Genomic DNA, 15,671 nt, shown 5'->3' with positions numbered 1-15,671 from the left:
CATATGGACCATTATACCTTAAAACTGCCAAAGACCTGAGAGACTGTCATTCAAAGAAGCTGAGGAGACAACTAAATATAATACTGTGGATTTGGGATCTGGGAACAGAAAAAGGACATGAGGAAAAAGTTGAGAAAATGTGAAATAACCATGGATTTTAGTTAATAATGCATCAGTAATGGTTTAATGTGACAAATATACCACATTAATGTAAGATAACAACAGAGGAAACCATATTATCATCCAGATTTTTCTGAAAATCTAATATTGCCCTAAAAATAAAGTCTACTAATAAAAAAAAAATCTAAGTTCTTAAACATTACAAGGAAATGCTTTAGGGGTTCTGGCTGCCTGTAGTGGCAGAATGACCAGGCTGGACTAGAACTGCATAGTGCCCATTGTCACACAGCCTGTGAAAACATGAAGCAGCACTGACTGGCACTTTAGGAAAGTGAGAGTACCCTGAGGCAAAAGCAGTCAACCTGCAGGTCTCACATTTGGTTTTTTAAAGGGTAGACCTTCTTTAGATTTCTCTCTGGTATTCTGGGAGGTTTTTGGTTCTTTGATATTTTGTCTGGCTTTTATAATTACCTGTGGGACAGTCATTACAAAAGTCGTAAGAGTCAGTTAGGTCTCTTCTAATAATTTTCAGTAAAGAGGTTATCCTCATATCTAAAACCTTTCTAATCACAAATCCCTAGCTTCAAAGAAGAAATGAAAAGAGCAAACCATCTATGGTCACCTGCTTGCGTAATAACTCCTCCTGCTTCCGCCTTTCTTCCTCTTCTCTCCTCCTCTCCTCCAGTCTCCTAAGAGCTTCTTCTTGCTGTTGTCTTTCTTCCTCTTCTCGCTGTCGCCTTAATGCAATTTCTTGCTCCCTTTGGCGTCGCAGAGCTTCCTCCTAAATTAAAGAAGAAAAAAAAAAAAATGTGTGTTGGGGGGAAGAAACTCTGGATCCTGATTAATATATCTCATTATAATTTGAAAAGAAACAGACTGTACTGCTAAGGTTCTGTAACAGAGCCTTCTTTTTAAATATAAAAAGAATACAACCAAGGGTCTGGAGTAAAAAGTAAAAAGAGCTGGGAAGTAGACATATCAACAATTAAAATAATTTGTATTTAAAGTATTAGTAGTGGGGCACCTGGGTGTTCAGTCAGTTGTCTGACTCTTGATTTTGGCCCAGGTCATGATCTCAGGGTTGAGAGATTAAGCCCCATGCTGGGGGCCATACTAAATGTGGAATCCACCTGAGAGTCTCTTTCTCTCCCCCTTCCCTTCCTCCTCCCTCTCTCTAAAAATAATAATAATAAATAAGATTCTCCCTCTCCCTCTGCCCCATCCCTACCACGCCCTTACTAATGCATACACTCTTTTCTCTAAAAATAAACAAATAAAATAAAATAGTAGCAGTTAAATAGCACTACACTGAGAGTCTATCCTAGTTTCTACATTAGCTGTTGCACTTACTAATCAACCCCAGAAAGGGCTACATGAGGCCTGAGGCTTGGTTTCCCTTTGGTACCATTAGTCCTTATCACCCCTTCCCCCCACCCCGCCCCACCAAAATCAACTGAGAACCCAGTACATAGGTCAAATCAACACAGCAACCAGAAATGCCCGGTGTGGTAGAAGTAAGTTCTCTAGTCAAAAGTACTGAGCAAAGCTGTGTATTCTAGAATGTGTTCTGAAAAACAGTCTCACATGTCAAGTATAAAGAAAAGGGTCTTGGCTGCTGGGATGTTTCAGTCGGTTAAGTGGCTACCTTTGGCTCAGGTCATGAGCTCAGGGTCCTGGGATGGAGTACCTCATTGGGCTCCCTGCTTGGCAGGGAGCCTGCTTCTCCCTCTCCCTCTGCCCCTTCCCACTGCTTGTGATCTCTCTCTCTCTTTCTCCCTCCCTCCCTCAAATAAGTAAAATCTTACAGAAGGGAGGGAGGAGTGTCTCACTGTCAAAATAATTTAGGAAATACTGAGCAACAGAGAATTAAACTGATTTCTTCACTGTACTACTTCTTAGAGCCATTACATGCTAGTGTAGAGAGAGCAACCCTAAGAAACATTAGTAGCTCAAAACTAATCTCAGCACGGACCCTTTTGTTTTTCAGAGTACTTCTTGGGGCCCAAAATGGGTAAGAAATGTGAGATGACGTGGACTTTAGGGCTATTACAGAGTGGACTGTTTCCACTGGGATTTATAAAAATTCCAACAGAAAAGTGGGTCCAGCATATTAACAGAGAATTCCAAAAACTAATATAAACAGCCAAAATGCATGACAACTATTCATCGTCATTGGTTATAAATACTTAAGCAAAAACCTAGTTACTTCCAAAATTTAACTGAAAATATTCAAAAGAAATCAATTCTAGTAATTTACCAGGACTGAAGCAACTACCCCCCAGGGGCCGCTACTGGGTCACAGATATTTCTTCTAAAGGAATGGATCTCCTAATGCTCTAATCCCAATCCTGCTATTAACTCCCTCTCAAACTCGGACAGACCATCTCCCTAGAACCATGAACGCAGTCAGGGCTAAATCTGGGGTTCGTGTTCTCCGAGGTATACCTGTTTCCTTCGAGCAAGCTCTTCTTCCTCTCGCCTCTTCCTTTCCTCCTCCTGCTGCCTTCGAAGAATTTCCTCCTGTTGTCTCCGCAGTTCTTCCTGCCTCTTGCGTTCCTCCTCTTCCCGTTTTGCCCTCATTTCTGCCTCTCTTCTCTCCTGTTCTAGCTGTGATTATAAGAAAATACTCTTAGAAACCTGAAGCCAAGCACAGAAACACTCCAGCATCACTGACCAGTACCATCAGGAGTAGCTAGAAGATGCAGACACTACACCATTCACAGTGGCTTGTACTTTGAATGAGTGAAACCAGCTCTGGAAAACTCAGCTCTGGTATGTCGCAGCAGAACAGTGTCATGCTCTTCAAAACTGAATGGACTCTCCCCCAACATTTACCTACCTCCTCATTACTACACCCCATCTCTTAGACATGGGAGAAAGTGACCACCAGGAGAGTAACATCAGAATTTTCTTGGGGTGGCACTTTTGTTCATACCTAAAAGGATTTTTTGATTCCAGATCTATGTCTACAAGGTGTCTGTAGCAATGTTGTAAAGCTGCTAGTGTGAAAAATTATAGAATTCTTTAAAATTTGAAGACCAACCACTTAACAAATTGTATCATTTGTAGTTCCTGGTTACTAGTCCATTCTAACATCTCGTGTCCATTCTCACTGCCACACGCAGAGTTCAGGCTTTCACTTTCTCACCCGTATTTCTGAAAGTCTCTTACTTGGTTTTCCAGCATCCATTCTGCCCATGTTCCCCAGCACATCTTAAGTTCCACTAAAAAAAAATCCTTCCCGGCTAACCTATAACACCATCATTCACCCTGAAATAAATTCTAAGCCTCTAACAGGACATGTGTAAGGGAACTCGTGACCGGCTTGCCTCATCTTGGCCTCCTCACTCATCACTTATCCCTCAGACGCACAACAACTCCAGGCCAGACCAAACTAGTTGCTTCCTGACCCAGTACATTCTCATGCATTTCTGAGCCTTTACAGGAGCTGTTTCCTTCAGCTGGGATAAAGTCTACTGTTCTTCAAGTGAAAATGAGTGCATGTACTACAGTCCATCAACAATTCATCATTGGATGAATTGTCATCCAATTCCTGATGCCCACCTCTCCAACTGCATGAGAACAGCTAGCCCATGTGCTTTCCTGACTAAACTGTAACTCTAAGTGTTACCTGCCTGTGTGTCACAGCCCCACGACTCACTTCCATGCACGTGAGCGCACACACACACACACACACACACACTCACACATTCCAGACACAAAAGACTGCAAGTTCCTATTCTTCCCTCATCATCTATGCATTTCCAGCACAAACCACTACAGTACTAGAACACTCTCAAGAATTAGCTGAAATTATGGTCTCTCACTCATTTACGGAGACTGACCGTGACCATGAACCCTTTCTGGGCACTCTAAGGAGACAGTCACTAACTCAGAGGATAAGAACGCATTAGGTATAAAATAGGAACCAGATTCTCCCAGAGGTGTAAGAATCCAGAATCATTAAAATGACACTAAGTGCTGATAAGACATCTGCAGCTGGAAAGTACTAAAAACCAGAATTCAAGATTCCCTGCTCCTCCAGAAGATGTGAATGGAACATGGGATCTAATGTTAATGTTGAGCTTTTCAACCCCACGTCTGGGGAAGTAAGAAATGTAAACCGACATCACTATATACATTCAATGTGGGAACTCAAGCCACAGATCAAGGGTTTGATAAATAACGTAGTATGTTTTCGTAGGTCCTAGAATTTGTAATAAGTGTTTATACCATGAATAATGTAATTAAAGTATACATATGATCATAATCAATAATGTGTCAGCAAACCAATTTTAAGTGATTTAAACTTTTCATTTTCATTGTTTGAGGTCTTTTTTGACAGAAGAGGGAACAGTAAGGATAGAATATGAAATGAATGTGCTTCTCCAGCTAAGTAACAGTAAACTAATAGGAAAAAGTAGAGCTAGCCAGAGAGACACATCAGTAAACAAATGTCTATATCCTACAGATGGAAAGCACGCACTGCAATGGAAAAAAGCATTTCAGACCTTTGCAGCTTTGGCCTTCTCCATCTGCTGAAGCTGTTCAAGGGCAGGTCCTGGAGTCGTGGTGTCAAGGGGAAGATCCCATACACTACCACCTTCCCAAACTATAAGACAATAAGGGGAAACGTGAAGGATATTGGAGCTTACATACATGATCACATATCCACAAGCATTAATGAAAAAAGCTATTTCCCTGTCCCCGAATGAGCTCCATCATGTGTGTCTGTGCTGCTTTTAGGTAGACTAAACTGCCAGCGGGCTCTGGTTTAAATCAATATCCTTCAACACATCTAGAAGGAAAGAAATTACCAGACATTTGCCAGGAAACTAATTTCATCCTCAAAAACTCTATAAGGAGGCACCTGGGTGGCATCCAACTCTTGATTTCAGCTCAGGTAATGATCTCAGGGTTGTGAGATTGAGCCCTGTCTCCGGCTGCACACTGGGCATGCAACCTGCTTAGGATTCCCTCTCTCCTCCTCCCGCTGCCCCTTCCCATTGCCCGCTTTCCCTCTCCCTCTCTTAAAACAAAGAAAGATATTTGTTAATATCCCCCATCTTTATAGATGAATAAACTAAGGGTCAGACATAGTTTTATAACATTCCCAAGGAGACACACCAAGCACATGGCCACGCTAGGATTTAAATCCCAGTGTGTTAGATCCCAAAGCCCACAGTATTCCCAGTAGCTATACAACCTCTTATTGCACACCCAGTAGAGAGAGGGGTCAAGAGAGGTATATAACTATGAAACTCAAGAGCACTAAGTAGTTGCATGATAGTGTGAATATGTTAAAAGCCAGTGAATTGCTCATCTAAAAATTGTTAATGTTACGTTATGCGAATTTCACTTCAAAGATAAAGAAAGAGGTACAGCTGGAGTTGGGGAGGCCTCTGGAAAGGCTGAGCAGGTCTCACAAATGACAATGGGTCCTGCTGACCTGCAAGGCACCACAAGGTCAGATGCAAAAGTAAACAAATAGGTAAAGGCTTCTGAGTTTGTTTTCCTACTGCTAGCAAAAGGTTTGCTGATACCACTTGTCAGCATTCTCTATTCCCTATACTCCTATTTCCACATTATAAATCGCTGGTTATATAAAACAAATGGACTATTTGTAAAGAGCCTTGATCATATCATACCCAAAGAAAGAAATCATTTAATAAGGTACTCATAAATAGTTCCCCCCAAATTGGAGAATATTTTCACATCCTAACTGTAAATGACTGCCAAGAAAAAATACGGTACACAGAGCAGAGGAAATTGATGAGGGATGATTATCAGTCCTTTTCCTTCTATAATCCCCAGGATGAGTGTTGCAAGAGAACTACCACCTGAAAAGCTCAAGAGTGGGACACCTGGGTGGCTCAGTGGGTTAAAGCCACTGGTTCCTGGAATCAAGCCCCGCGTCGGGCTCTCCGCTCAGCGGAGCCTGCTTCCTCCTCTCTCTCCGCCTGCCTCCCTGCCTACCTGTGATCTCTGCCTGTCAAATAAATAAATAAAATCTTAAAAAAAAAAAAAAGAATAGCTCAAGGCTGTTAAGAAAAAAATCCATCAGTGCCTATGGTTCCTGAGAACTGTCAGTACCAACTATAACCTCTTGTAAGGACTATCCACAGTTCAAACCACCTACCTCTGCAGGTATCAAACTTTAAAAACCTTAAGTGTTCCACCAATATCGACTTAAAAAAAAAAAAAATCCCAGATCCAAATCTTCTAGTTTGATGCAAAAACATCAGAGAATGAATGAGGCAGGATATTCACTTTAAAGCAGGCTTTTCTCATCCCAAAACTTCTGGGTACCTGCAGTGTTAAGCTACATATTAACCCTTCACTCAAAAGAATAGATGTTTTTACTTAAGCTTTTTTTATTTTTCTTTTTCCACTCTGGCTGACAGAAGAAGTCAAAAAACAATTCATAGGACTCTTCCACATTGGTTAGAGCAACATAAAAAGAGTGGTTGATTCAATTTCATGAAATTTATCTAATAAACACTCCTAGCAAATCCTTAACAGTATATTTTCAATGATATGTTCAATCCTTTGCTGTGATCTTTAAAAAAATGAGACTATTTGTTAATATTCAATATAAAATGGCTCAAAAATGGGACACATTTTTTAAAAATTGTATTATAACCTAAGAGTTTAATCTTTGGAGCTACACTGAAAGCCAATCTAAATTTTTACCTGTAGGCTGTGAGGCTGTTGGCTGAAGCTCCCAGATAGAACCAGTATCTGGCACCGACACAGACCTAGTTACTGAAGGAATGATGTTCTGATCAGATATTCTGCAAAAGGGAAATAAAAAAATCAACTTGTTCTTGTCATTTGCAAAAAATAGATAAAGAGGAATTTCTACATGATTGGTAGGTTTTCCAGGCTATTTGGCTAGAAAACTCCTTCACTATTTTAACCAAAATGTAATATTTGTTTATTAGAAGAGGAACCAAGATAGAGGCCCAGGCATCACACTTCTGGAATCAAGGTATTAGCAAATGTTGATTTCTAGATAATGCATATACCAATGGTCCTATAAAAAATTCAGAATATGTCCACAAGAGCAAAAGAGGCAGCCTGTTATAATCAAAAACCCACAGACCATAAGTCTAAAGGTCTTCATTTTAGCTCTAGCTCCGAAGTTTTCTGTGTATTATGTCAACCGAGTTCTTTAGCCTCTCGGTGTATCAGTTTATCCATTTGTAAACTGGCATCTTACCACCTAACCTGCCCACCTCACTCGATGGGTTAGGACTTAAAAGACAAATGTGAAATGTTTCGGTTAAATTGGACAGTAAGGTTTTTAAGAGAGCCATTGATAACTCTGAAGGAAATACAACATGTATTACCTTAAATGATAATCTGAAACTATAGAAATTTAAGACTTTTAGGCATAATTTCCTTTTCCTCAGACTTATCTTAATGGCTTTTGGGTTCTGGAACTTTTACTCTGTGTGGCAGTGTGACTCTCTTTCTTGAGCTCTCACGGGTGAAAGGAAATTAAACTTCAAGACTACAGTTTTTTTGTTGCTGGTTCTGTTAAGAATATGCTGCTTTTCCAATGTTCTCATTATTCTGTGGTTATTCCAAATTTATCCTCTATGAGTAAAAAGACCAAAACTGCTTTAGTGCCAGCTTAATTACAATTTTTAAAAGCTATATTCTGGTTTTACACACAATATACACGTATGTGTTGTGTGTGGGTATTCTGATACCAGAGTTCACACATTATACCAAAATTTCCTTTCTTTTCTTTAATATGCACACACATATGCAATGTGACACATCATGGACTGACCACCAACCTCATTTTCAGAGCCTGGAACTGTTGGAGAAGAAGTGCCAACTGTTGCTGCTGCTGCGAGGACAGGGCTGCTTTCTGTTGTTGAGCCAAAACCTGGGCATATTGTTGTCTTCAAAAAGTAAAATAAAGTATAACCTGTCTATGTACATTTAGTACACTTTACTAAGATACCGAAAGACAAAGGTCGGTCCACCCCCCCCAAAAGTACCATTAGAAATAGCTATCAAATAAGTTTTAACAATATTTCATGATAAGAATAGTTACACAGAAAATTCTCTACTTCATTCTAAAAGGAATTGTGAACTTTTAGATAACATGCTCAAAGAGGACAGCAAAAAAAATTGTAAAATGTCAAAAGCTGTCAAACTCTCTGAAAATATCAGAAAGCAAGTGAAAAATAAAAGAGATTTGAACTAATAGTTACTTTCACATGAAACACTTTTTGCAAAAATAAAATCACTTGTATAAAAATTCTCAAAATTTAGGTTTCAACTTGGAAAATTTTAGGTTAAGATTTTTTTCTACTGGATCAGAGGTAGACAAATATCTATTAAGAGCCAGACAGCAAGTATTTTCAGCTTTGCAGGCCACATGCAATTATTTAATTCTCCCACTGCACTGCAAAAGGAGCTGTAGACAACACACCAACAAACACTAGTGGCTATGTTCTAATAAAATCTCGTTAATGACAATAGGGATCAAACCAGTTTGCCGATCTCTGTACTAGATGACAGCAAATCTTACTTCTTCTACTAAAGTGACACATAATCTAAGTAATTCTGCTATCGTTTCACAGCAATGCTAACAGCATAAATGTTTACTTCTTTCTTGCCTTCTCATCTATGTTTTTTTCCTCTGTGGCATTCAAAGTTGAGCCATTTAGGAGGCATTTAAGTTCTTAAAATGCTTGTTGTTTCTTGCTTTAGGAGCTAAAGAGCTTGTGAAATTATAGTTATGTGTCATTTTCTGCAAATTTCTGGTATTTAAAAAGACCAAACTCCAAATATATATTGGTAACATGCCACTGGCTAGGTGACTGAAGTATCATAGAAACTTGTAGTCCTCTGCTGTAAAAAGTAAAACTTAGGAGATTATATCTAAAGGCACCTGGGGAGCTCCTGGGAGGCTTAGTTGAGCATCAGACTCCTGGTTTCAATCCCCACCCACCCACCCCTTACCCCTACACTCTCCCTCCCCAACTCTGCACTCAAGAGTGATTCTGTTTGTCCCTCTCCTTCTGCTCCTCCCCCGACTCGTGTGCACTCTCTCTCAAATAAATAAAATCTTCAAAAAAATTTTTTTAAGTAAAGGCATTTTGCAGTGTACCCTACTGCATTACTGCTCTTACTGTATTAAGAACTGCTGGTACTGAAGGTGCTGCATCTGGTACAAGGCCGTGAGCTCCTGCTGTCTGGTCAGTCGTTCCTGGTCCAACTCTCCCTAGTGAAGACGTAGGGGAAGAAATACCACTGAACAAATTGCAAAAAGCTTAAAAGCCACTTACTACATTATCTGAAAGCAAACTGAATCTTAGACCTTGACTTCCCACTCTACCTTTATGCCCCAAATGCTCAACTATTAAAAAAACTCTTAAAGAGCTAACCATTGCCATCTAGTGGGAAAAGATGGTGTCTGCATTATAAGAGATTCCCTTTGGTGGGAAAGGGGTCCTTATTTTAGCTGCTGTTCTCTCCTCCCACCCTTGAAGCTGAATGTTGTACTGTACCCAAGAGTCATTACTATAACTAAAAAATGTATTATTTCCCAATGTTAAAAGTGATCTGTAAACCTGGAGATCATGTAGAAATCAGAGAAATGGGGTAGAACTTTCAGAAAGGAATAAAATTATCTGAAGTTAATGTGGTAGGAATATGACCAGGGCCAGTAATGAATATAGAGAGCAGTGTAGAAGTATATTTTGTTAAAGATGCTGACAAGTTTTACATTAACAGAATATGAAAGAGCTTGCAAAATTTTAACTCCCCACCCCAAAACTAGGTGTTTCTATTGCTACTAATATACTATGAGTTAGACGGGTACCTGGGTAGCTCAGTTAAGTGATGGCCTTTAGCTAAGGTCATGAGGTGGTCCATGGCTGGGATCCAGCCCCACATTAGCCTCTCTGCTCAGCAAGAGCCTGCTTCTCCCTCTCCCTCTGCCTGCCACTCTGCCTACTTATACTCTCATTCTCTCACTGTCAAATGAATAAATAGATCTTAAAACATAAATGTATGTGTATATATATAATGAGTAGGAAAAATTGTTTTTTAGTTCGTGTTTCAAATGACATTGCTGGAATTTAAATTCTGAAAAGTTAAAATTGGGAAATTTTAAGCCTTCGGCTCAGGTCATGATCCCAGAGGCCTGGCATCAGGCCCTGCATTGGGCTCACCTGCTTCTCCCTCTCCCACTCCCCCTGCTTGTGTTCCCTTTCTCACTGTGTCTCTGTCAAATAAATAAATAAAATCTTTTTTAAAAAGGTGGGGGGGTGACATAGATTAGGGCAAATCATTAGTGAATAGTTTATATCTTTACCATACACAGATTATGCTTTGGAATAAAATACTGGATATACAATTTCTTGGGGTGGAGATCACTTGAAATTCAGAGACATTTTTCTTTCCAATTAAATACTGGAGGATGGAAGCTACACTAGGTTAATCTAAACTTTCTACATTAAAACCTACATTTCAAGGTATATTCATCATCAATGTGAACTCTCTTATCAGCATTACTCAGGGCAACAGCAGTTAACAGCTGACAGAAGCAGAGTCTGCCATGGTTCTTCCCCTAAAAAGAAGTCAGGAAATGGGCTAGGGCAAACATGCCAAGCTCCAAGGTATGCACTTCTAGCTCTGAAACATGCACGATAACTCATCCCAATTTCAGAAAAGGGAAATAAAGCACAAACTTGGTATATAAATAAAATGTTTATACAATAATACACAATTAATTTTTCTTTGGATTTATAACAGAAATGTCAGAAATAATTCCCCTCACCTAGGAATCATCATGGTTCTCCAAATTACAGGTGGTCTCAACCCATCAGTGGACAGTGACATCAATTACTGGATCAAGATCAGTATTTATATAAAAAGAAGGGAGGAAGGCAGGGAAGAAAACATGTGCATGGCACAAAATCTTTCGTCAAATTTGTTTCACAAATATCCATGTACAGTTATGAATGTATAGAGTACTGATGTAAAATCACTTATTTTACTATGGGCTGTGGCCAAACAATTTTATTGGCCATTGTTCTCACCTATGAATCCCTATGACCGTAAGAGAGTTTGTGTCCCATTTATCTTCACCTCGCAAGAACCTACCACAAGGCTAGCACAGGCCCTAACTATGTAGCTGCTGAATAAATCAGAGGTATATGTTACTGCAGTGATCCAGTACTCACACTAAAGGTGTTTGACTATGGCCACTTCTGACTGTGGCGACCACCCAAGACTCCAACCTAGAGAAGAAAAGCAAGGCACAGATCCGAAGCCCTCCAAAAGGAACTCTACAGGGAGAGGCCCAGAGACAGCTGCAGAGAAGTAAGATTTCCCCTTCAAATGCATTCCAGTGCCAGTATACAAGGGAGGTTACATTATGATCCAATTTTTCGTTAAAAATACTAGTAACTTGGGGTGCCTGGGTGGCTCAGTGGGTTAAAGCCTCTGCCTTCGGCCCAGGTCATGATCTCAGGGTCCTGGGATCAAGCCCCGCATCAGGCTCTCTGCTCAGCAGGGGGCCTGCTTCCTCCTCTCTGCCTACTTGTGATCTCTCTCTCTGTCAAATAAATAAATAAAAATTAAAAAAAAAATACTAGTAACATATTTTTTTTTAAAAAGTGTTTTCAATTCAAATTATTCCAAAGCACTAGAATTTTTTGTTAGCAACACTTATTTGCTGTAAGGTAAACCTAAAATTTAGGAACTTTTTGAGTCAGAAAGCAAAAACCAAATAAAGGTAAGGGAAGAGGAAGAGAGGAGAATGTGCATTCTAATTAAAAGCAAAAAAAAAAAAAAAACAACCAAAAAAACCAACTCTAAAAGGTCAACTGAATTGAAGCACAGTAGATAAAAGTAAAAGCTCTGAAGTGAGCTTACAAAAATAAGGAGCCTGGGATGCCTGGGTGGCTCAGTTGTTAAGTGTCTGCCTTCAGCTCAGGTCATGACCCCAGGGTCCTGGAATCAAGTCCCACATCGGGTTCTTGGCTCAGCGGGGAGCCTGCTTCTCTCTCTACCTCCTGCTCACCCTGCTTGTGCACACTCTCTCTCTCTGACAAATAAATAAAATTAAAAAAAAAAAAAAGAAAGAAAGAAAGAAAGAGAAAAAGGAGAAACCAGAACATATAGGACCTGTTAGGCAAAACAGGGTAAGATGTTGTTTTTTTCCACACCTGCTGGAAATCTACTAAATAAAGGATTTTGTTTCTTTAGAATTTGGGCAGGGGTGGGGAGAATGGAGAGGTGGGGGGAGAGGGGTGAACACAGGTATTTGAATTTTGGAAAGATGTTATAGCTGGGTATGCAGTCTGCAATTCAGACTGCCCACTGCTGTTTCAATTACTCTCAAAAGTGCAGTTTCTTCCTCATCAGATCCAACATCTGGGTTGTGTTTACAAAGAGAAGAGAGGGTTTCTGCAGCTAGTATGTATTCTGGGTGAGCTGTAAGGTACTTACCATATGAGGGGGGGGAGCTGGACCAGGAGAGAAGGGAACCCTTCCCCACATTTTCATGATATCACCAAGAGGCTGGAAGCTTTCATCACATGCTCTCTTCACCAATAAAGACATAGTAAAATAGCCCGCCTGAAACCATTCCGCCATCTCCTGATTATTGAAGGGACCTATAATAGCACCAATTAAACAGAAGGGCAATAAAAATCCTTTCAGACTAAAGAGGAAAAAAAATTATTACCTGAATCTGATCCTTACCCAGAGGTACAACTTATTTCAGGTGATACCCATCAAATTTTTTTTTAGATATTTTAATGTAATCCATCTGCAAAGTTAGTAAATAGGCTTCTAACTAGTAAAATACAACAGAAATGATTTTGAAATAAGACTTCTGGGGATGGGGCACCTGGGTGGCTCAGTGGGTTAAGCCGCTGCCTTCGGCTCAGGTCATGATCTCAGGGTCCTAGGATCCAGTCTCACATTGGGATCTCCCCTCAGCGGGGAGCCTGCTTCCCTCTCTCCCTCTCTGCCTACTTGTGATCTTTCTTTGTCAAATGGATGGGTAAAATCTTAAAAAAAAAAAAAAAAAAAAAAAAAAAAAGACTTCTGGGGATGCCTGGGTGGCTCTGTTGGTTAAGTGTCTGCCTTCAGAGTTCAGGTCATGATCCCTGGGTCCTGGGACTGAGTCCCACATCAGGCTCCTTGCTCAGCAGGGAGCCTGCTTTTCCTTCTACCCACGGCTCTTCCTGCTTGTGTGTACGCGTGTGCTCGCTCGCTCTCTCTCTCTCTCTGACAAATAAATAAATAAATTTGGGGGGGAGGGAAGAAATAAGACTTCTGTCTTATTTTAAGGAACATAACTATCTCCATCTCACTCAATCTCTACAAATTCATTTGTCAGAAAAGTATACTAAAACTGAAAAGTATTTTTGTTACACTTTGCATCACTAAGGCATAAGGAATATAAATATGTAAGGCTAAATATAATTTCCTGCCAGATAATTAAAGGTTAGCAAAGTATAAATAATAATCTATTAAATTAAGATAACTTACAATTGATGTACCCAGGTACAACTAAATCTAGCTGAGGGTGGGGGTGTGATGACATTCTCTAGATGTTTTTACAATTAAAAATCAAACATTTTATATATAAAACTAACAAATACACTCTGATCACTAACCATGAGTACCAATTACATGGGTCTAGGCAGTGGGAACACAACAGTAAATAAAACAAGTCCCTAGAACATCCAGTTCTGGAAAAATGGAATAGATGTACTTGTCCCTTCTCCTCCTGCTAAATCCAACAAAAGCCCTACATATTATATACCAGAGAAGACTCTGAAGAGTAGAAAGGAGTAGACTTCAGAGCAAAGAAAACTACCAGAGACAGAGGGTTATTACGTATCAGTACAGGGTCAATCCATCAAGAAGACTAAGAAGACACAGCAATCATAAATGTATACACCAAACAAACTGCAAAAATACGTGAATCAAAATCTAAAAAAATTGAAAAGACAGAGAAATACCCAATTATACCTGAAGACTTCAACACCATTCTCATGACAACTGACAGAACTAGACAGAAAACGAACAAGATTATAAAGCTCAACAAAACCATCAATCAACAAAGTCCAACTGATTAATTTATAGAATGCTCCAAAGACAGCAAAATACAGTCTTTTCAAGTACCCACAGAACATACAACAAAAAGAACTATAGTCTGGGCCATATATAAATCTCAATAAATGTTTAAGAACTAAAATTATATATGGTGTATTTTTCAACCACAATAAAATCAAGCCAGAAATCATTAATAGAAAGGTAACAGGAAAATCTTGAAGCACTCGGAAACTTAACAACACACTTGCAAATTATCCACGAGTAAAAGTGGAAATCTCCTGGGGGCCTGGCTGGCTCAGTCAGAAGAACATACGACTCTTGATCTCAGGATCATGAGCTCAAGCCCCACTTGGGTGTAAAGATTACTTAAACATATTTTTTTCAAAAGTGGAGGTCTCAACAAGAAAAAAACAAAATACACTGGACTGGGGGGTGCCTGGGTGGCTCAGTCAGTTAAGAGTCCACCTCTTTTTTTTTTTTTTTTTTTTTAAAGATTTTATTTATTTAACAGAGAGAGAGAGAGAGATCACAAGTAGGCAGAGAGGCAGGCAGAGAGAGGGGATAAGCAGGCTCCCTGCCAAGGAAGTCTTTAACCCACTGATCCACCCAGTTAACTCCAGCGTCCAACTCTTGATTTTGGCTCAGGTCATGATCTCAGCGCTGTGAGATCAATCTCCATGCCAGGATCACATGCTATGCGTGGAACCTACTTAAGATTCTCTCTACCTCTTCCTCTGCAGCTTCCTCACCTCTTAAATAAAGGGAGGGGGGCGCCTGGATGGCTCAGTGGGTTAAAGCCTCTGCCTTCGGTCATGACCCAGAATCCTGGGATCCAGCCCTGCACTGGGCTCTCTGCTCCACAGGGAGCCTGCTTCCTCCTCTCTCTCTCTCTCTCTGCCTGCTTGTGATCTCTGGGATCTTCTGATGTCTGTCAAGTTAAAAAAAAAAAGAAAAAAAAAAGGCAGGGGGAGGGGCAGCTGGGTGGCTCAGTCAGTTAGGCAGCTGCCCCTTTGGCTCAAGTCATGATCCCAAGGCTCCTTGCTCAGTGGGGAGCCTGTTTCTGTCTCTGCCTGCAGCTCCCCCTGCATGTGCACTCTTTCTCCTCCTCTCTTTCTAACAAATCTTAGAGAAAAAAAGAAAAAAAAAAGCATACTAAACTGAACGAAAATGAAAAGGTATGTCTCCAATTTGTTAAAGAAGTATTGAAAGAGAAATTTATGGTATTAAATGCTTACATTAGAAAAGTCTCAAATCAATACTATATAAGCACCCACCCTCAAGACCCTAGAAAAAGGAAAGCAAAATAAACCCTAAGAAGAAGGAAAGAAATAAGAACAGAACTCAATGAAACTGAAAACAAAAAACAGTAATGAAAAAAAATCAATGAAACAAAGCTGATTCCTTGAAGAGATGAATAAAAATTAACAAATCTGTAACAAGACTGACAA

General features: G+C 39.9%; 1 protein-coding gene across 1 annotated transcript in view; it reads right to left on the bottom strand.

Annotated features, from left to right (window-relative positions):
• GIGYF2 (GRB10 interacting GYF protein 2) overlaps positions 1 to 15,671 on the bottom strand; it is a 149,605-nt gene that overhangs the window by 33,673 nt on the left and 100,261 nt on the right. The window contains 7 exon segments of the mRNA XM_032355189.1: positions 743 to 901; positions 2,566 to 2,727; positions 4,632 to 4,732; positions 6,814 to 6,914; positions 7,929 to 8,036; positions 9,276 to 9,367; positions 12,604 to 12,770. Of these exon segments, the coding sequence (XP_032211080.1) occupies positions 743 to 901; positions 2,566 to 2,727; positions 4,632 to 4,732; positions 6,814 to 6,914; positions 7,929 to 8,036; positions 9,276 to 9,367; positions 12,604 to 12,770 (890 nt within the window).

Source organism: Mustela erminea, chromosome 8 (genome assembly GCF_009829155.1).
Source record: "Mustela erminea isolate mMusErm1 chromosome 8, mMusErm1.Pri, whole genome shotgun sequence".
Taxonomy (NCBI): Eukaryota; Metazoa; Chordata; class Mammalia; order Carnivora; family Mustelidae; genus Mustela; species Mustela erminea.
This window is presented reverse-complemented; position numbering and strand designations above follow the sequence as displayed.